This window comes from Barbatula barbatula (assembly GCF_947034865.1).
Source record: "Barbatula barbatula genome assembly, chromosome: 22".
Lineage (NCBI taxonomy): Eukaryota > Metazoa > Chordata > Actinopteri > Cypriniformes > Nemacheilidae > Barbatula > Barbatula barbatula.
Window position 1 is genome coordinate 13860377 of NC_136785.1, and position 19628 is coordinate 13880004.

Here is a 19628-nt window from a genome sequence, read left to right on the forward strand (position 1 = left end):
AGAAAACCAAACTCACAAATACACGCAAAGGAAACATCCTAAAGATTAGAAGAGAGGAACTTTTTATATTTTTGTTGTGAAACTACAAAACATATTCTTGTGCTGGTGATATATTTACAAATCTTGTTGACAAGTACAGTGTCGATGATAAAATTCACAGCTTTCAGAAGTCTCACAAGAAAAAAAAAGACAGCAAACCCAAATCACAAAAGTGCAATAAATTCAAGCTGTACTTCTCAAACCATCTCTGTGATCAGATCAGGTCATTTCATCATTAGAACAAGATTAAAAAAATGCACTGGAGCTTCCAAAATAAAAGTCCTACTGTGAACGATGCACAACAGATCATTCATGACTACCAGCATTAGATACTGACAGCGTTTTCACCTATTGATTAATTATAACAAATCTTACAAGATGTATGTATGCATGTATGACAATGGGTTGTTAAAGAGCACCTAAGAAATACAATTCTGTCCAACCGTACGCATACTATTGTACATTATAATGACAACGTAAGACTTCTTTTCTCTTGTTCGAGCACTCGAGTGAGAAGAAGATCAATCCTAGTGTTTGCAGGTAAACTGTTTACATTCTACAGCATGACACACACATGTACATCATCGTACATCACACCGTATCTCTCACATTCAAACGAAAGAAAACGACAAAACGTGTGAAGATCTGAAAGATGAAAAAGAATAAAAATGTACCTCAATTCAAAATGCCCGATGTGAGAAATCTTCACATCACACGGCACATTAACAAGCTGAGCTGAGCTAGGATGAAGCCGACAGGAGTCTATACGTTTGGCAGTGTACTGTACGTCTATTACAGAGTCGAAAATGTGAAAACAATACAAAAGCACAAATACTCTAATAAACTGAAATAAACTACAAGAAATATGCAACAGAAAACAATTGCGAGGCTTTAAAATGAAAGAAATGAGTGTAGTATAAATATTTGGCTGAACGTAAGGCTTTGGGAAGCATTGTAGTCGGGTCTTTCATGTTGTATGGTATTCCATCATATAAAAATAAATATGCTGCACCGAGGGATGATCTATGTTTCGTATTGAATCAGGATGTGTGACCGAGCTCTTTAAATAACACTTACAGTGTGAACATTCAGATCCGTTTGTGTTTGGTACCACTGGGTGGCGCAAGAGACTAGAGTTTGTGTACCAGTAACACTTACTGGATTGTAGTTTCAGCAGGACAGACCCTGTGCTATCGTTATAAAATACACGTCACGGCTCTGTTAGTCCACTCCAGTATATTTATGCCACGTGAATGTTGTATCATTATTATTGCTATTATTAGATTAAACAAACTTAGCTGTCGACTCTAAATGACTGGAACACTGATAGCTGATCTGAGGTTGGGCAAAGACAGTACATTTGATGTTTTCTTGTGGAACAAAGCCATTCAAAACAGCACCGGAGGCTCTCAAGAGGAACAAGAACGTGTTAGGATGGGGGACTGAAAACAGAAAATGTTGCGAGCACGACCCATGGACTGCTCCCAGTGCTTTGCGTCATACACAGCAATAAAGATCAACTGCAAGATTTAACGTTAAAACGTGGACAAAACTCATGAAATTGGCCTGGTTTTGGTGGGAATGGGCGTTAGGCTAAAACAATGACGGAAAAATGTTAAGATTGTGTGAACTGGGGCATTTTTAAAGTGCTAAATTTAAACATCCGACTTAAGTCCCTAAATAGAATTGGAAAAGTCATTGGTATCTATTATCAAAATACTAGAATAAGATTAAACTGAACATTCTGCATGTGAATAAACAGATATGAGAGGAAATAGTGGGAGTGCTCATTTACATAACACAAATGTCACGATTCTTTCCCACATCGGGCAAACGTTATCCTCCGGGATCTCTGCAGTGAGGCGCGATGCATTATTAAGTGTTTACAGGGAGAGCTGGGAATTATGAACGGTGCCTTTGCAGTGACCTAGATGTGTTGAGATGATGATGTTCCAGTTTTTTAGATTTTAGCTTGCTTGATGCATAAACGGGCGAATCCGTCTCATATTGTGGAAAATGCGAGTGTTGCTTTTCACCTTAAAATCGAAAGAAATATGAATTTTTAGGATTGTGACATTACGTGCATGCCTGCAAATGGGTTATGAAATGTAATAAATGTATTTTTTTATAAATCTATTGATGCATAGGCTATTTTTTATGAAATTTAGTTTTTTTACAGTATTACAGTGATAGTTTTTTGCCCCATTCAAATGTTTGCACTATTATTGCGTCTTCTGGGGTCATTTTGCTTAGCTGTCATTACAATCACATCACAACGCAAAGATTTGAATGGTCCTAAACAGAATTTATTTTCTACATTCTATGCAAAATCATTTTTGGTTTGTTTGTAGATTCACCCAAACACACGCACTTCTTCAGTATTGTGCTTTGAGAATTGTTACAGCGTTTGCTTTCGACACAAATGACTCTTTTCCAACTGACTGACAGATTTTTCGTCACAAACTACAATAACACTTGTGCCTAAATCGAAAAAACTTAAAAAGATGCTCTTTGTATCTAAAGATGCAAGAAGAGCTTCACTTAAAAGAGACAACATCATCTTTGCGTTCGAAATGTGCTGTTTTACTCTCTACACCGATGACCTGCTATCTGATGTCTGATAAAGTGCATTAACTATCTGATGTTCTACCTGAGAGTCTGCGGAACTAAGTGCAGTTTCTACAACGTCTTGCGCCAAAGGTGTGTTTTGTTTGCATGTGCGGAGAGCTGTTAGCCATCTACTTAAACTACGAACCGGCCTAGTTACTGTCATGCTTTAGTTTCATGCTGGCTAAACGTTTACACATTTGCAAAATAAAAGGCTCAGACTATGTAACATAAGCGTGGACAGAATAACAGCAGGATTTATGAGCATTCGTGTCTGAAGCCTTGTGCTATAGACAGAAGTAGTACCGTAAGTTACTGCATTCACAGCATTAACATTGCGCAGTCATGCCTGGTGGGCAGAGCAGCGTTTTTCAAACTCATTTCTAGGGCTGTTAAATGATCAATCGCATCCAGAATAAAAGTTTGTTTGCATGACATTTATGGCCGTGTACTGTGCGTATTGTTTTGAATCTATAAACACATACTGTACAGATACGTGTATGCATTAAAGAAAAATATAAAAATCGATAAATGTTTATATATAAATATACGCACGCAGATATTTCCTAAGTATATACATGTATGTGTTTGTGTTTATAAATGAAAATAAACATGAACAGTACACAGACACATATTATGTAAGAAAAATGATATTCTGGATGCGATTAATCGCTTACCAGCCCTACTTGTTTCATTTTCAAATGACCCCTAAAACACCTAGTACAGATACAGACATATTCTTATTAGTAACAGAACGCAACGACAGTCACAAAAAAGAAAACTAGCTTAAAAGAAGGAATAAGACACATGGATCTACACGCTTTCAGTTAAAACCCAGCGTTTAAAATGTCTTGCCCAACGTACACTTTCTGTCACGCAGTTCTTCATAACACCACCAGATGTCAGTTTTGTTTCCATGGAAACAGCAGTTCAGACCAAAAAATACTTGAGATCCTCTACACGTCGTCGGCTGGTAGGTCAGGAACGTTGATCTTCGCTCGGGTGAAGAAGGCCATCTTTTCTCTAAGAGGGGTCAGAGCGGGCAATGAGTACACAGTCGAATAAGACGGTATCGGGCAATTTTAGGACCATGTTAGTTGGGATGGCTCGAGTAGCCCACCTGAAAGACTGGACCCCGGGGACCTCTTTGAGGCTTTGCCCGCGGATCTTGTGCACATCTTTAGCTGCTGCGCGCATCATCTTCTCCACCCTCTGTTCTTGTAGCTGCTCTTCTTGCGTCTGAGGAAAATTTGCATGTTAGAACATTGCTTGAAATTTATGATAATATACTTCTGTAATGCTTTTAAGTCACTGTGTGCAGGCTTCTTTTAGTCCGCATGAGTTTTATTTCCTTTGGTCAACACTCTGAGACAGTCACAAGCACAAAGCATTTCTTAGAGAAGGTGTAAAATAGTGAAGCACATCAGCGCATCCGGTCACATGCGTCTCACTGCACCTGTCTCTCTGTCTGTTTGAGAAGCAGTCGGAAGCGCTCATCCTCCTGCACCCACGCCGGTAGGGTGTGCTGGCCCTTCTGTCGGGCCTCTTCCAGCTGTTTCTTCAGCTCTCGCAGCACGTGCAGCTCTTCGTTCAGCCGGCTGTGTCGCGTGCGGGTCACCTGCAGGTCCAGTTCCAGATCCAGAGAGGTGCGGAGCAGATCGTCCAGACCTTTGATCTGCAACGGCGGCTGTAAGATAGCAAAGTGAAAACCATACATTAACCTGACTAGCATCTGACTAACCACTGTGCACTTTCATTCCTGTGATCTTCGGTTTAAGGACAGGAGAGTTTGAAAGACCGTGCGGTTCCTCTTAACAAAAACACTCTGAACTCTCACTATGACTTTGTTTCACCTCTCTAAAGGCTTAAATGTTTCACCCAAGGCCGTATTCACATCAAACTTGACCTCTATCTCCAAACTCTACTTCACACTGATCTCAGGTCAGCACAGAAATGTCAGCGTTAAATATTAAACAACTGCTAACATAATTCAAAGTTCTGGCTGGAGAAAGGAAAAGAGTTCAACCTTCAAGTCAACCCTCATGCTGTTAATGCTTATTTCCAATTTGATGTTTCATATTAATAGTCGTCGTATGAATGAATCACATTCAGAAAGTGAAGAAATATTCATTTAACCGTTAGAATTTAGTTAAAGCAATTAAAAACGTTTGTTTTGGCACTCTCAGATTCCAGAGTTTTAAACGGTTGTATCTCCATCTCGGCCATTTATTGTCATATCCTAACAACCCATACATCAGTAGAAAGCTTTATTATTCAGATCATGTAAAATATTATGTGAAAAATATACCCATAAGACAGGTTTTGTTGTCCAGGGTCACATATAATAAAAAAGCAGGTGAAATGTGTTACCTTCTTGATTCGTACGCTGCGTCTCTCTGAGGCGTTGCGGATGAAAGGAGATTTTTTCGACAGGGTGGAGCTGTCGCTGTCGCTGCGGTTGATCTGGTGATTTGGAAATCATGTTATACTTTAGTTTGTGAAAATGTACATTCAATGCAAATAAAACAAAGACGCGTGTTTGAAATAATATATTTTTATGTAAATTTAACAATTGTATATTAGAAAAATTTAGCCTATACTGTATATAGATATATTCGCAGATCAATGTGCTCTCACCCTGCAGATGTATTGGCTCTGTGGACCAGGAGAAAACGTCTTGGAGCGGATGATGGTGTTTCCACGCATGAAAGGGTTTTGCTGATGGACGTTGTGTCGTCTCTCTTTGGGTCGAACCACAGAGACAGAATGAGGAAGACCGTCCACACTGGTCTCTTTATTCACCTTTTAAATAAAAACAACAAACCATGTCAAGGTAACGACTCGCACACACAAACACAAAGTAAAAATAATGGTTGTTTCAGACAGGTTTCCCATCTGCCTCTGGTTGGACAAACAGCTCATGCCATAGTCAGTTTTGCCGTATCGGGCAAAGCAAGTTTCTTTTTATATGTTAAAAGAGTCAGCACACAGATGGCTTGCTTATACAGTAGCTGTCTCTGCATATAAAGCTGGGATTGAAGTATTTTGACATCAACAAAAACGACCCGCTTCACCTTCAACACTACAGGAAAGTTTCTGCTGTGTCGAGTAAAAGCAAAGCTGTCACCTTTTCCGTAATGACAGGTGTTGTTTCAGGTTCGGCTGGTTCCTCGTCCTGCTCCCTCTGACAGTCATCGGGATAAAAGTCTTCATCCTCTTCATCATCACTGATGTCTCCAAACACATCACTCTCTAGAGGCTCTGCGGGCCTGACACATCACACACATCACCATTACCATAGGCTTGAGAAATGTCATATCATTGGAATCGATCACATTTATTATTTATTTATGAATGTTTTTTTTATTTATTTCATTTTCACCTTAAATAAAAAATGATATTCTAACATTTTCAAACAAAAATGGCCGTGAATTAGAAAATGTAATTCTTCTTGTTATGTAATTAGATATTTCGTAAAATTGTGTTTTAATGTCATTTTAATATAGATTTTGAATGACCTTTTGTTTTCTACCCTTTCAACAACTTCAGCTGAGAAGTCTGTAAATATATTTAATATCACCTTTTTCTTTTTGTGTGTGTGTTTTTGCTAATTTGATCAAAAGAACGAGTTTATGTTTTCATTTCAAGTTTCATACCAAACATTTGTAAATGAAACAATATGCTCTGAAAGTTATACATATACATTTGGTCTTATTTGATACATTATCGGTGTATACACACATTTGTTATACATTACATATATTTCTCTGAATTATTATACATAATATACATATATATCTCAAAGTTGATGGCTGTTACTATAGTTACACAGCTGAGCATGTGTCATCGGTTGATGTCTGTAAAACCGTATTGTTCCTAAAATAGCGAGACTTTATTCATCTATTCATCATCAAAATCAAGCGAGAGTAAAGGGTGGAAATGCCGAGGAAAAATGCGGCTCTGCCACATTCCTGTCCTGTTGCGTTTCATCTCTAATTGACAGGTGGCTGTGGTTGAGTCGATCTCTCAAACAATCAGATTGTGTCGTGCAGTTTTGGTTGTGTTCGTCTGACTGCCCTTCGGCCAATCACCAAGCGGCACAGACCGCAGACATTCATCGAAAGAGTCCAGAAACTGTGACATGACTGCTGCTTGATACTGCTCATCCACAGCTATGCTGTCAGTTTATGTAACTGGTTTCACTTTGATGACCTACTTATTTCAGTGTCACGATGTGTGTTACTTCATACTGTTCTTTGGTTTTTGAACTTTTCTTGCCTTGTAAGATCACCTACTTCATAGTAGTGTTTGTCTAGACTAGAGAATCTTTGTCAGATCGGTTCGACTGAGATTTGAGAGTTAGGGACGGATTTGGGTGGTAAGGACTTCCACGAGAAAGACTCATTTTACTCTTTATTGGTGAATCATTTCAAATAAACAGGAATAAAGGTTATGTAACTCACCAGTCCTCCAGAGGAGTGTTATCCAGATGTGCAGCCGTGTTCTCAGAGCTGCTGGGAACTGATGTCTACAAACACAGAAAATCTGCTTTAAATACACTACAGGTTAAAAGTTTTGAGACACTTGTGTGTTCGTATTTCTTCCACGTTTTAGAATAACAAACTCATAAAAATTCTGAAATAAAACAAAGGTAACTACAGAAATTGTGTTGCAACTAAAATAGAAATAAATGAATGAAAACGTGTTATATTTGATAATCTTTAGTGTATTCACCTTGCTGAAATGTTTTATTGTCATTTTATCAAGCGGGTCTCACTTTATTAAAACAAAATGTTAGTTTTGGCATAGAAAAGCGTTCATTTGCAAAATTATACTTTTGTTTACTAAACTGCTTTCAGACATTTAAACATACACCTTCAGATCAAACGTTTTCGAAAACAATGACAAACCAGTGTCTCAAAACATGTGACTGGTGGTGTTTATAGTAAATTTGCTGTGACAGAATGAACTATATGCCCAAAAATCTCATATAAACATAATGTAATATGTAAATATTATTTGTTAAAAATGTTAGGAAAAGTTTTCTGTGATGGTGGTTTAGGGGAGGGGTTATGGAACAGTATAAAAATCATTATGTCTATGGAAATAAAAATGTGTGTGTTTTACCAGCTCTTGCTGTGTGGAAGCCTCTCGCTCCTTGTGCTTTCCGTCCATATCTGGCATGTACATGTAGTTGAGGAGGTTGTAGCATTTGGTGCACCATTCCTCTGAATACTCCTCATCAGCTAGACTGATCTGAGCTCCGGCCTACACGAGAAACACACAACAACCTTTATTCACACACCATCAAATGAAAAGATATCGAACTCTTAACACACCTCACTAGTCCACAATAAACAATTATATTACACAAAAAAATGATAATAGTAAATCACTCAGCGGTTCTTAGACACAAAACTGTATGCAGTCATATGACGTTTTATCTAAAGTAACAGGGCATTCTTAATATATGAAGACACCACTTATGGTCATTCAGTCCAGCGTCTTAAAAGTGAACCTGAACTTGTTTTCTTTGCTTAAAAGTGAACCTGGACTTGTTTTATTTGCTTAAAAGTGAACATGGACTTGTTTTCTTTGCTTAAAAGTGAACATGGACTTGTTTTCATTGCTTAAAAGTGAACCTGGACTTGTTTTCTTTGCTTAAAAGTGAACCTGGACTTGTTTTCTTTGCTTAAAAGTGAACCTGGACTTGTTTTCTTTGCTTAAAAGTGAACCTGAACTTGTTTTCTTTGCTTAAAAGTGAACCTGGACTTGTTTTCTTTGCTTAAAAGTGAACATGGACTTGTTTTCTTTGCTTAAAAGTGAACATGGACTTGTTTTCTTTGCTTAAAAGTGAACCTGGACTTGTTTTCTTTGCTTAAAAGTGAACCTGGACTTGTTTTCTTTGCTTAAAAGTGAACCTGAACTTGTTTTCTTTGCTTAAAAGTGAACCTGGACTTGTTTTCTTTGCTTAAAAGTGAACATGGACTTGTTTTCTTTGCTTAAAAGGGAACATGGACTTGTTTTCTTTGCTTAAAAGTGAACCTGGACTTGTTTTCTTTGCTTAAAAGTGAACATGGACTTGTTTTCTTTGCTTAAAAGTGAACCTGGACTTGTTTTCTTTGCTTAAAAGTGAACCTGGACTTGTTTTCTTTGCTTAAAAGTGAACATGGACTTGTTTTCTTTGCTTAAAAGTGAACCTGAACTTGTTTTCTTTGCTTAAAAGTGAACCTGGACTTGTTTTCTTTGCTTAAAAGTGAACCTGGACTTGTTTTCTTTGCTTAAAAGTGAACCTGGACTTGTTTTCTTTGCTTAAAAGTGAACCTGGACTTGTTTTCTTTGCTTAAAAGTGAACCTGAACTTGTTTTCTTTGCTTAAAAGTGAACATGGACTTGTTTTCATTGCTTAAAAGTGAACCTGGACTTGTTTTCTTTGCTTAAAAGTGAACCTGGACTTGTTTTCTTTGCTTAAAAGTGAACCTGGACTTGTTTTCTTTGCTTAAAAGTGAACATGGACTTGTTTTCTTTGCTTAAAAGTGAACCTGAACTTGTTTTCTTTGCTTAAAAGTGAACCTGGACTTGTTTTCTTTGCTTAAAAGTGAACCTGGACTTGTTTTCTTTGCTTAAAAGTGAACCTGGACTTGTTTTCTTTGCTTAAAAGTGAACCTGAACTTGTTTTCTTTGCTTAAAAGTGAACCTGGACTTGTTTTCTTTGCTTAAAAGTGAACATGGACTTGTTTTCTTTGCTTAAAAGGGAACATGGACTTGTTTTCTTTGCTTAAAAGTGAACCTGGACTTGTTTTCTTTGCTTAAAAGTGAACATGGACTTGTTTTCTTTGCTTAAAAGTGAACCTGGACTTGTTTTCTTTGCTTAAAAGTGAACCTGGACTTGTTTTCTTTGCTTAAAAGTGAACCTGGACTTGTTTTCTTTGCTTAAAAGTGAACATGGACTTGTTTTCTTTGCTTAAAAGTGAACATGGACTTGTTTTCTTTGCTTAAAAGTGAACATGGACTTGTTTTCTTTGCTTAAAAGTGAACATGGACTTGTTTTCATTGCTTAAAAGTGAACCTGGACTTGTTTTCTTTGCTTAAAAGTGAACCTGGACTTGTTTTCTTTGCTTAAAAGTGAACATGGACTTGTTTTCTTTGCTTAAAAGTGAACCTGAACTTGTTTTCTTTGCTTAAAAGTGAACCTGGACTTGTTTTCTTTGCTTAAAAGTGAACCTGGACTTGTTTTCTTTGCTTAAAAGTGAACATGGACTTGTTTTCTTTGCTTAAAAGTGAACATGGACTTGTTTTCATTGCTTAAAAGTGAACATGGACTTGTTTTCATTGCTTAAAAGTGAACCTGGACTTGTTTTCTTTGCTTAAAAGTGAACATGGACTTGTTTTCTTTGCTTAAAAGTGAACCTGAACTTGTTTTCTTTGCTTAAAAGTGAACCTGGACTTGTTTTCTTTGCTTAAAAGTGAACATGGACTTGTTTTCTTTGCTTAAAAGTGAACATGGACTTGTTTTCATTGCTTAAAAGTGAACATGGACTTGTTTTCATTGCTTAAAAGTGAACCTGGACTTGTTTTCTTTGCTTAAAAGTGAACCTGGACTTGTTTTCTTTGCTTAAAAGTGAACCTGGACTTGTTTTCTTTGCTTAAAAGTGAACATGGACTTGTTTTCTTTGCTTAAAAGTGAACATGGACTTGTTTTCTTTGCTTAAAAGTGAACCTGGACTTGTTTTCTTTGCTTAAAAGTGAACCTGGACTTGTTTTCTTTGCTTAAAAGTGAACACGGACTTGTTTTCATTGCTTAAAAGTGAACACGGACTTGTTTTCTTTGCTTAAAAGTGAACCTGGACTTGTTTTCTTTGCTTAAAAGTGAACCTGGACTTGTTTTCTTTGCTTAAAAGTGAACCTGGACTTGTTTTCTTTGCTTAAAAGGGAACCTGGACTTGTTTTCTTTGCTTAAAAGTGAACATGGACTTGTTTTCTTTGCTTAAAAGTGAACATGGACTTGTTTTCTTTGCTTAAAAGTGAACATGGACTTGTTTTCTTTGCTTAAAAGTGAACATGGACTTGTTTTCTTTGCTTAAAAGTGAACCTGGACTTGTTTTCTTTGCTTAAAAGTGAACATGGACTTGTTTTCTTTGCTTAAAAGTGAACCTGGACTTGTTTTCTTTGCTTAAAAGTGAACCTGGACTTGTTTTCTTTGCTTAAAAGTGAACCTGGACTTGTTTTCTTTGCTTAAAAGTGAACATGGACTTGTTTTCTTTGCTTAAAAGTGAACCTGGACTTGTTTTCTTTGCTTAAAAGTGAACATGGACTTGTTTTCTTTTCTTAAAAGTGAAGCTGAACTTGTTTTCTTTGCTTAAAAGTGAACATGGACTTGTTTTCTTTGCTTAAAAGTGAACCTGGACTTGTTTTCTTTGCTTAAAAGTGAACCTGGACTTGTTTTCTTTGCTTAAAAGTGAACCTGGACTTGTTTTCTTTGCTTAAAAGTGAACCTGGACTTGTTTTCTTTGCTTAAAAGTGAACCTGAACTTGTTTTCTTTGCTTAAAAGGGAACATGGACTTGTTTTCTTTGCTTAAAAGTGAACCTGGACTTGTTTTCTTTGCTTAAAAGTGAACATGGACTTGTTTTCTTTGCTTAAAAGTGAACATGGACTTGTTTTCTTTGCTTAAAAGTGAACATGGACTTGTTTTCTTTGCTTAAAAGTGAACCTGGACTTGTTTTCTTTGCTTAAAAGTGAACCTGGACTTGTTTTCTTTGCTTAAAAGTGAACCTGGACTTGTTTTCTTTGCTTAAAAGTGAACCTGGACTTGTTTTCTTTGCTTAAAAGTGAACCTGAACTTGTTTTCTTTGCTTAAAAGGGAAGATGGACTTGTTTTCTTTGCTTAAAAGTGAACCTGGACTTGTTTTCTTTGCTTAAAAGTGAACATGGACTTGTTTTCTTTGCTTAAAAGTGAACTTGGACTTGTTTTCTTTGCTTAAAAGTGAACATGGACTTGTTTTCTTTGCTTAAAAGTGAACCTGGACTTGTTTTCTTTGCTTAAAAGTGAACATGGACTTGTTTTCTTTGCTTAAAAGTGAACACGGACTTGTTTTCTTTGCTTAAAAGTGAACACGGACTTGTTTTCTTTGCTTAAAAGTGAACCTGGACTTGTTTTCTTTGCTTAAAAGTGAACCTGGACTTGTTTTCTTTGCTTAAAAGTGAACCTGGACTTGTTTTCTTTGCTTAAAAGTGAACATGGACTTGTTTTCTTTGCTTAAAAGTGAACCTGGACTTGTTTTCTTTGCTTAAAAGTGAACATGGACTTGTTTTCTTTGCTTAAAAGTGAACCTGGACTTGTTTTCTTTGCTTAAAAGTGAACCTGGACTTGTTTTCTTTGCTTAAAAGTGAACATGGACTTGTTTTCTTTGCTTAAAAGTGAACCTGGACTTGTTTTCTTTGCTTAAAAGTGAACATGGACTTGTTTTCTTTGCTTAAAAGTGAACCTGGACTTGTTTTCTTTGCTTAAAAGTGAACATGGACTTGTTTTCTTTGCTTAAAAGTGAACCTGGACTTGTTTTCTTTGCTTAAAAGTGAACATGGACTTGTTTTCTTTGCTTAAAAGTGAACATGGACTTGTTTTCTTTGCTTAAAAGTGAACCTGAACTTGTTTTCTTTGCTTAAAAGTGAACATGGACTTGTTTTCTTTGCTTAAAAGTGAACCTGGACTTGTTTTCTTTGCTTAAAAGTGAACCTGGACTTGTTTTCTTTGCTTAAAAGTGAACATGGACTTGTTTTCTTTGCTTAAAAGTGAACCTGGACTTGTTTTCTTTGCTTAAAAGTGAACATGGACTTGTTTCTTTGCTTAAAAGTGAACATGGACTTGTTTTCTTTGCTTAAAAGTGAACCTGAACTTGTTTTCTTTGCTTAAAAGTGAACCTGAACTTGTTTTCTTTGCTTAAAAGTGAACCTGGACTTGTTTTCTTTGCTTAAAAGTGAACTTGTTTTCTTTGCTTGTTTTCTTTGCTTAAAAGTGAACATGGACTTGTTTTCTTTGCTTAAAAGTGAACATGGACTTGTTTTCTTTGCTTAAAAGTGAACCTGGACTTGTTTTCTTTTCTTAAAAGTGAAGCTGAACTTGTTTTCTTTGCTTAAAAGTGAACATGGACTTGTTTTCTTTGCTTAAAAGTGAACCTGGACTTGTTTTCTTTGCTTAAAAGTGAACCTGGACTTGTTTTCTTTGCTTAAAAGTGAACCTGGACTTGTTTTCTTTGCTTAAAAGTGAACCTGGACTTGTTTTCTTTGCTTAAAAGTGAACCTGAACTTGTTTTCTTTGCTTAAAAGGGAACATGGACTTGTTTTCTTTGCTTAAAAGTGAACCTGGACTTGTTTTCTTTGCTTAAAAGTGAACATGGACTTGTTTTCTTTGCTTAAAAGTGAACATGGACTTGTTTTCTTTGCTTAAAAGTGAACATGGACTTGTTTTCTTTGCTTAAAAGTGAACCTGGACTTGTTTTCTTTGCTTAAAAGTGAACCTGGACTTGTTTTCTTTGCTTAAAAGTGAACCTGGACTTGTTTTCTTTGCTTAAAAGTGAACCTGGACTTGTTTTCTTTGCTTAAAAGTGAACCTGGACTTGTTTTCTTTGCTTAAAAGTGAACCTGGACTTGTTTTCTTTGCTTAAAAGGGAAGATGGACTTGTTTTCTTTGCTTAAAAGTGAACCTGGACTTGTTTTCTTTGCTTAAAAGTGAACATGGACTTGTTTTCTTTGCTTAAAAGTGAACTTGGACTTGTTTTCTTTGCTTAAAAGTGAACATGGACTTGTTTTCTTTGCTTAAAAGTGAACCTGGACTTGTTTTCTTTGCTTAAAAGTGAACCTGGACTTGTTTTCTTTGCTTAAAAGTGAACACGGACTTGTTTTCTTTGCTTAAAAGTGAACACGGACTTGTTTTCTTTGCTTAAAAGTGAACACGGACTTGTTTTCTTTGCTTAAAAGTGAACCTGGACTTGTTTTCTTTGCTTAAAAGTGAACCTGGACTTGTTTTCTTTGCTTAAAAGTGAACATGGACTTGTTTTCTTTGCTTAAAAGTGAACCTGGACTTGTTTTCTTTGCTTAAAAGTGAACATGGACTTGTTTTCTTTGCTTAAAAGTGAACATGGACTTGTTTTCTTTGCTTAAAAGTGAACCTGGACTTGTTTTCTTTGCTTAAAAGTGAACCTGGACTTGTTTTCTTTGCTTAAAAGTGAACATGGACTTGTTTTCTTTGCTTAAAAGTGAACATGGACTTGTTTTCTTTGCTTAAAAGTGAACATGGACTTGTTTCTTTGCTTAAAAGTGAACATGGACTTGTTTTCTTTGCTTAAAAGTGAACCTGAACTTGTTTTCTTTGCTTAAAAGTGAACCTGAACTTGTTTTCTTTGCTTAAAAGTGAACCTGGACTTGTTTTCTTTGCTTAAAAGTGAACTTGTTTTCTTTGCTTGTTTTCTTTGCTTAAAAGTGAACATGGACTTGTTTTCTTTGCTTAAAAGTGAACATGGACTTGTTTTCTTTGCTTAAAAGTGAACACGGACTTGTTTTCTTTGCTTAAAAGTGAACATGGACTTGTTTTCTTTACTTAAAAGTGAACATGGACTTATTTTCTTTGCTTAAAAGTGAACATGGACTTGTTTTCTTTGCTTAAAAGTGAACCTGGACTTGTTTTCTTTGCTTAAAAGTGAACCTGGACTTGTTTTCTTTGCTTAAAAGTGAACATGGACTTGTTTTCTTTGCTTAAAAGTGAACCTGGACTTGTTTTCTTTACTTAAAAGTGAACATGGACTTATTTTCTTTGCTTAAAAGTGAACATGGACTTGTTTTCTTTGCTTAAAAGTGAACCTGAACTTGTTTTCTTTGCTTAAAAGTGAACCTGGACTTGTTTTCTTTGCTTAAAAGTGAACCTGGACTTGTTTTCTTTGCTTAAAAGTGAACTTGTTTTCTTTGCTTGTTTTCTTTGCTTAAAAGTGAACATGGACTTGTTTTCTTTGCTTAAAAGTGAACATGGACTTGTTTTCTTTGCTTAAAAGTGAACACGGACTTGTTTTCTTTGCTTTAAAGTGAACACGGACTTGTTTTCTTTGCTTAAAAGTGAACACGGACTTGTTTTCTTTGCTTAAACGTGAACATGGACTTGTTTTCTTTGCTTAAAAGTGAACCTGGACTTGTTTTCTTTGCTTAAAAGTGAACCTGGACTTGTTTTCTTTGCTTAAAAGTGAACATGGACTTGTTTTCTTTGCTTAAAAGTGAACCTGGACTTGTTTTCTTTGCTTAAAAGTGAACATGGACTTGTTTTCTTTGCTTAAAAGTGAACATGGACTTGTTTTCTTTGCTTAAAAGTGAACCTGAACTTGTTTTCTTTGCTTAAAAGTGAACCTGGACTTGTTTTCTTTGCTTAAAAGTGAACCTGGACTTGTTTTCTTTGCTTAAAAGTGAACTTGTTTTCTTTGCTTGTTTTCTTTGCTTAAAAGTGAACATGGACTTGTTTTCTTTGCTTAAAAGTGAACATGGACTTGTTTTCTTTGCTTAAAAGTGAACCTGGACTTGTTTTCTTTGCTTAAAAGTGAACTTGTTTTCTTTGCTTGTTTTCTTTGCTTAAAAGTGAACATGGACTTGTTTTCTTTGCTTAAAAGTGAACAAGGACTTGTTTTCTTTGCTTAAAAGTGAACACGGACTTGTTTTCTTTGCTTAAAAGTGAACACGGACTTGTTGGACTTGTTTTCTTTGCTTAAACGTGAACATGGACTTGTTTTCTTTGCTTAAAAGTGAGAGCCGCACACAGAGCCGCAGAAGCTCTGAGCAGCTCTTTGTCTGTTCTGGGAGACAGCACCCGGGGGGGGCTGTCTCCAAACAGAGGTGGCGCACTGGGTACCAATCCCAGGATCGCCGTGCCCGCTGGCAGTGAGAGCCCACTCCACTCGTGGGCACTGGCACAGGGCGCCTCTCTGGCAGACATTTGTAGAACTGCGGGTTGGGCTACGCCCAGTACCTTCACGAGGTTTTACAATCTCCACGTGGAACCAGTTGCAGCACATGCCCTTAAACGCCGCCAACGTTTAGGGTGGGCTCCTGGTTTGGGCGTACGCTTGCGAAAGCGCCTTCTCCCCTCACCAGGTGAGACTAGTGCGCTATTGTAGCCTCCCTACTTTCCCCTCACGGGTGAAGTATAGGCATTCCATCCATCACTAAGCATTGCACTTGGTAACAGACTGAGCGGAGCCGTCTGTTAGAACCAGGTCCGTTATAGGTAGAGTCATCCCTGCTCAGGCAGACCCCTGTATTAGGACTAGTGCCCCATACGTAGTGACTCCCCTCTGGGTCGTCCCGTGTGTTGAATTCCTCACTCAGGATTTCCCGATTGGTGAATCTGTGACCTCCCCGCCGGTGGTAATCCCACCTGGATTGTCCCCCTATTCGGGCTAACACCTTTCCGCATGTTGTTCTCCCCGCCGGGAGACTCTTGTGACTCTTAAAAGTGAACACGGACTTGTTTTCTTTGCTTAAAAGTGAACACGGACTTTTCTTTGCTTAAAAGTGAACATGGACTTGATCTCTTTGCAGTATTTGAGATCTGAAAAATTAAAGAGCACATTCTGTTCTTTTGACCTGTTTCTCAAGTTTTCATTTTATGCAAATATAAACTATATTTCCATTTGAAATTTGGGAGAAATACTGCTAGTAGTTCACAAAATGAAACAAAATTTTCCCCTCAACACATACCTATAAACAGTCAATTCAGAAAAACTAATAAAAAAATGGTCTCATTGTTTTTCAAGCGGGTGTACATCCTGTGTAATATCAATTGGTCTACAGCAACATTATAACTTTTTGGTGATAGATTTAACACTCACTAGACATTCTTCACGGCCAGATTTGCTGGTGGAGCAGATGTCAATGCGCAGGGTCTTCTGTCTGACAGCAGTGGACGACATCTGCAGGCCGAACGCCTCCTTGAACTCTAATGACTCTTGTGGGAGAGCCCTGCGGGTACGGAAGAGACAGCGGACGGGTTCTGAGCACGGCAGGACCACCACACGAACATATCTGTAACCAACAAAAGACAGACTTACAGTACATACCATCTACATGCCAGATGTTAGAGATACCTGACCAATTAGAGATCATACAACAACCTGTCAAACATAAACATACAGTCACAAAATTATCTGTTTTGACCGAATATACAATTTTACATCTAGTGAATATGTTATCCTTCTGTAAAACCCTGCACACGTCCTTGTGGAGACATTCATTTGAATCATCAGAATGTCATTCTGATAAAGCGTCTCTACATCAAGTTTAGATGAATCTGGCTGAGAAAGAGAATTCTCACATGTTCTGGTTGGCTGGCAGGGAGAGAGCGCTGCAGTTGGAGATCAGCATGACGAAAACAGTGAACCTCTTCTCCTTCACTTCATACTTCAGTCCGAGTTTGATCTGAGCACTGCTAGCCGAGCTCCCGTCATCAAAACCCATTAGCTGTTCGGGAGGATGCCCAGGCCTGTCGGAGTAAACACAACACATGCTTATCATCTACAAACTTATTTAGTCATTAAAAAACCTTACTTTAAGTTACAATCAGTAACTTTTTTAGGTAAACCCACAATACGTACATTTGGAGCGCTATATGGCGCACTTTCGAAACAACAACAAAAGGCGGAGCTAAATGACATTATGTAGGAGAGTGGAATTATGGGACATGTCATATTCACCATCCAGAGGCGTATGGAGATCGCCAGTCATGTTCATTAGCAATTAGCTTGCAAGAAACATGGAATATAATGCTACGTTAGCCCGCGAATGATATTGGACTTTGTCAATTGATTTGGTAGCGTAATGCTACAGTTTTACGTGTTTAAAACAGTCATACAGTCGTGGTTTAAAAAGTAAACTACGTTTACGCTTTTTGGGTTTCCCCTGTCGCCAAAGAGTAATTGTGATCCATAATAACAGAACAACAGATGCTGCGTCCCAAATGCTGTACAGCCACTTCCGCATTTGCGTTTTTCCGTATTTTCTACAAGCGGAAACTGAGGGTAGTGCTAAGCAGCGGATATTAAGTCAATGATTTGCTCAAATATAATGGAGACACGGGACGGGACATTATTTTAAATTTTTAGGAACATTGGGATAATGTAAACAACTGCATGACATATGTCTTTGCAAGTGATTTTTGCATATGTCATCATAAAATTATTCCATATTCTGGCTTTTAAATACTCAAAAATTATGTAAAAATAAACCTCAATTCACAATGATCAATTTGAGATAATTAATAATTTGAGCTGTCATGTCGGATTATGACTTTTTTCTTACTGCAACTTACTTCACGTACTTAACGTGAAGAAAAGTATGTAGTACTTCAGTAAAGTAACCTGCGATTTTACGTATCAAACAGAGATGGACAGAAGTTACAGATCGCAGCTTTACATGTAAGAAAAAAGAATCAAATCAAAGTAGCATTTATACAAATCTATACTGTTGACAGTAATAACATGTTAAGTTTTATAGTTTTGAATATTTTTTGTGTAAAACTACTCATTGTTGCACAGCGTTAAATGTGAATTTGTTTAGTCTCATTTTTCGTAAACATGTCGTGTTCAGTTATGCATCCGCTATTCACAGCGACTCACCTTTTCTCAGAGGGCTCGTACACCCCGCTGTCTCCCGCCACCGATTCGTCAGACACGGCAGACGTTACTCCCGCCTTCTTTGATCCGGGTCCCGACGACCTCGTTTGCATAACACCATCTGCAAGCACACAGGACGGCGAGTGGAAATGTGACACGGCATCACTGGATGGGTGTTAGGTTTAAGTAAATCTACCCTATCAAACCAGACTTTTTTCAGAAGCGTTCTCCAGTTTCACATGAAATTCTGGATTGCTCAGCTGGTACCTGAACTCAATCTGAAAGCCGATTTGTGTTTGTTTCTTACATTTCAGACTAGAAGAGTGACTGGCGGACAGTCAAATGTGATAGTTACCACGACAAATCAATTTCATTTGAGCTTTTCCAAACCAAAGAGCCACGTACCTTTTGAGGCCTCCACCGTGGCCATGATGCCGTCTTGTTTGTTGTCACCGTAACGCAGCTGAACCTGCTTCTGGTCCTCATCGAGCCTTAGCTCCATCAGTCTGGTCTGCAGATCCAAGTCCAGCTGTGAGGCAGGACCAGAGAACGCCTCTCCCGACAAGAAGGAAGCTTCCGTGACGAGGGGCGAGCAGGGAGGAGAGAGAGACGACAGAGAGGAACGCGGTGACAGCGAGCTCATGGAGTGAGGTGTCTCCGACAGCCGCAGCGCTTGGGATCGCTGGCCCACGCCCGGCCCCCCACCGACCGGCTTGCAGGAGGAGACCTCGTTCTCGTGGATGGTGGTGATGGAGCTGGACGGCCTGTAGCCGGAGGTGCTTCCCTCCTGCAAAATGGAGTCCAGTTTGTTCTGAAAGTCGGGATCGCCGAGCTCGGGCTGTTCCAGGTAGATGTCAGTGAAGCTGAGGGAGGAAGTGGAGCCCAGGCTGGAGGTGGCAAGGGATCCTCGACTCGAGGTTAGAGAGCCGCGGCTGCTGCCCGAGGAACACGACAGCGTGCTTGCTGATAGACTGAATTTGACGGCCATGGAAAGACAGAGAGGAAGGACAGAAAGGTTAATCGTAAAGCAGACTCAAACCCCCATCGTATCTCTCTCTCTCTCTCTCTCTCTCTCTCTCTCATCTTATTGCAGGTTTCACATCAAAATGCATTCTGGGTTAAAGCAAACATGTTAATGAAGGCATGGCACGTTCATTAGAGAAGCACCAGAGAATGCTTCTCCACGCAACACGCCTTTGATGTGCCTCAACTGAACACAGAAAATAAAGAATAAACCAAAAATAAAGGATAAACAAAAAAATATGTTAATTGTTAAGGCTACCGTTTCAGGACTTCAAAGGCCAATTCGTCTGATAAGGGTGAACATTGCTCATTGCAGG

The 19628-nt window shown here is 38.1% G+C and overlaps 1 protein-coding gene across 1 annotated transcript in view; it reads right to left on the reverse strand.

Moving 5' to 3' along the window:
• Positions 1–40: 40 nt before the first annotated feature.
• wwc1 (WW and C2 domain containing 1) overlaps positions 41–19628 on the reverse strand; it is a 38359-nt gene continuing 18771 nt past the window's right edge. Inside the window, exons 11-22 of the mRNA XM_079486968.1 lie at positions 18694–19259; positions 18292–18409; positions 16992–17159; positions 16510–16702; positions 7774–7914; positions 7110–7174; positions 5774–5915; positions 5284–5448; positions 5017–5109; positions 4103–4333; positions 3767–3885; positions 41–3669 (exon numbers count right to left, since the gene is read on the reverse strand). Coding sequence (XP_079343094.1) covers positions 3603–3669; positions 3767–3885; positions 4103–4333; positions 5017–5109; positions 5284–5448; positions 5774–5915; positions 7110–7174; positions 7774–7914; positions 16510–16702; positions 16992–17159; positions 18292–18409; positions 18694–19259 — 2068 coding nt within the window. The 3' untranslated portion in view covers positions 41–3602. The remainder of the gene's footprint in view (positions 3670–3766; positions 3886–4102; positions 4334–5016; positions 5110–5283; positions 5449–5773; positions 5916–7109; positions 7175–7773; positions 7915–16509; positions 16703–16991; positions 17160–18291; positions 18410–18693; positions 19260–19628) is intronic.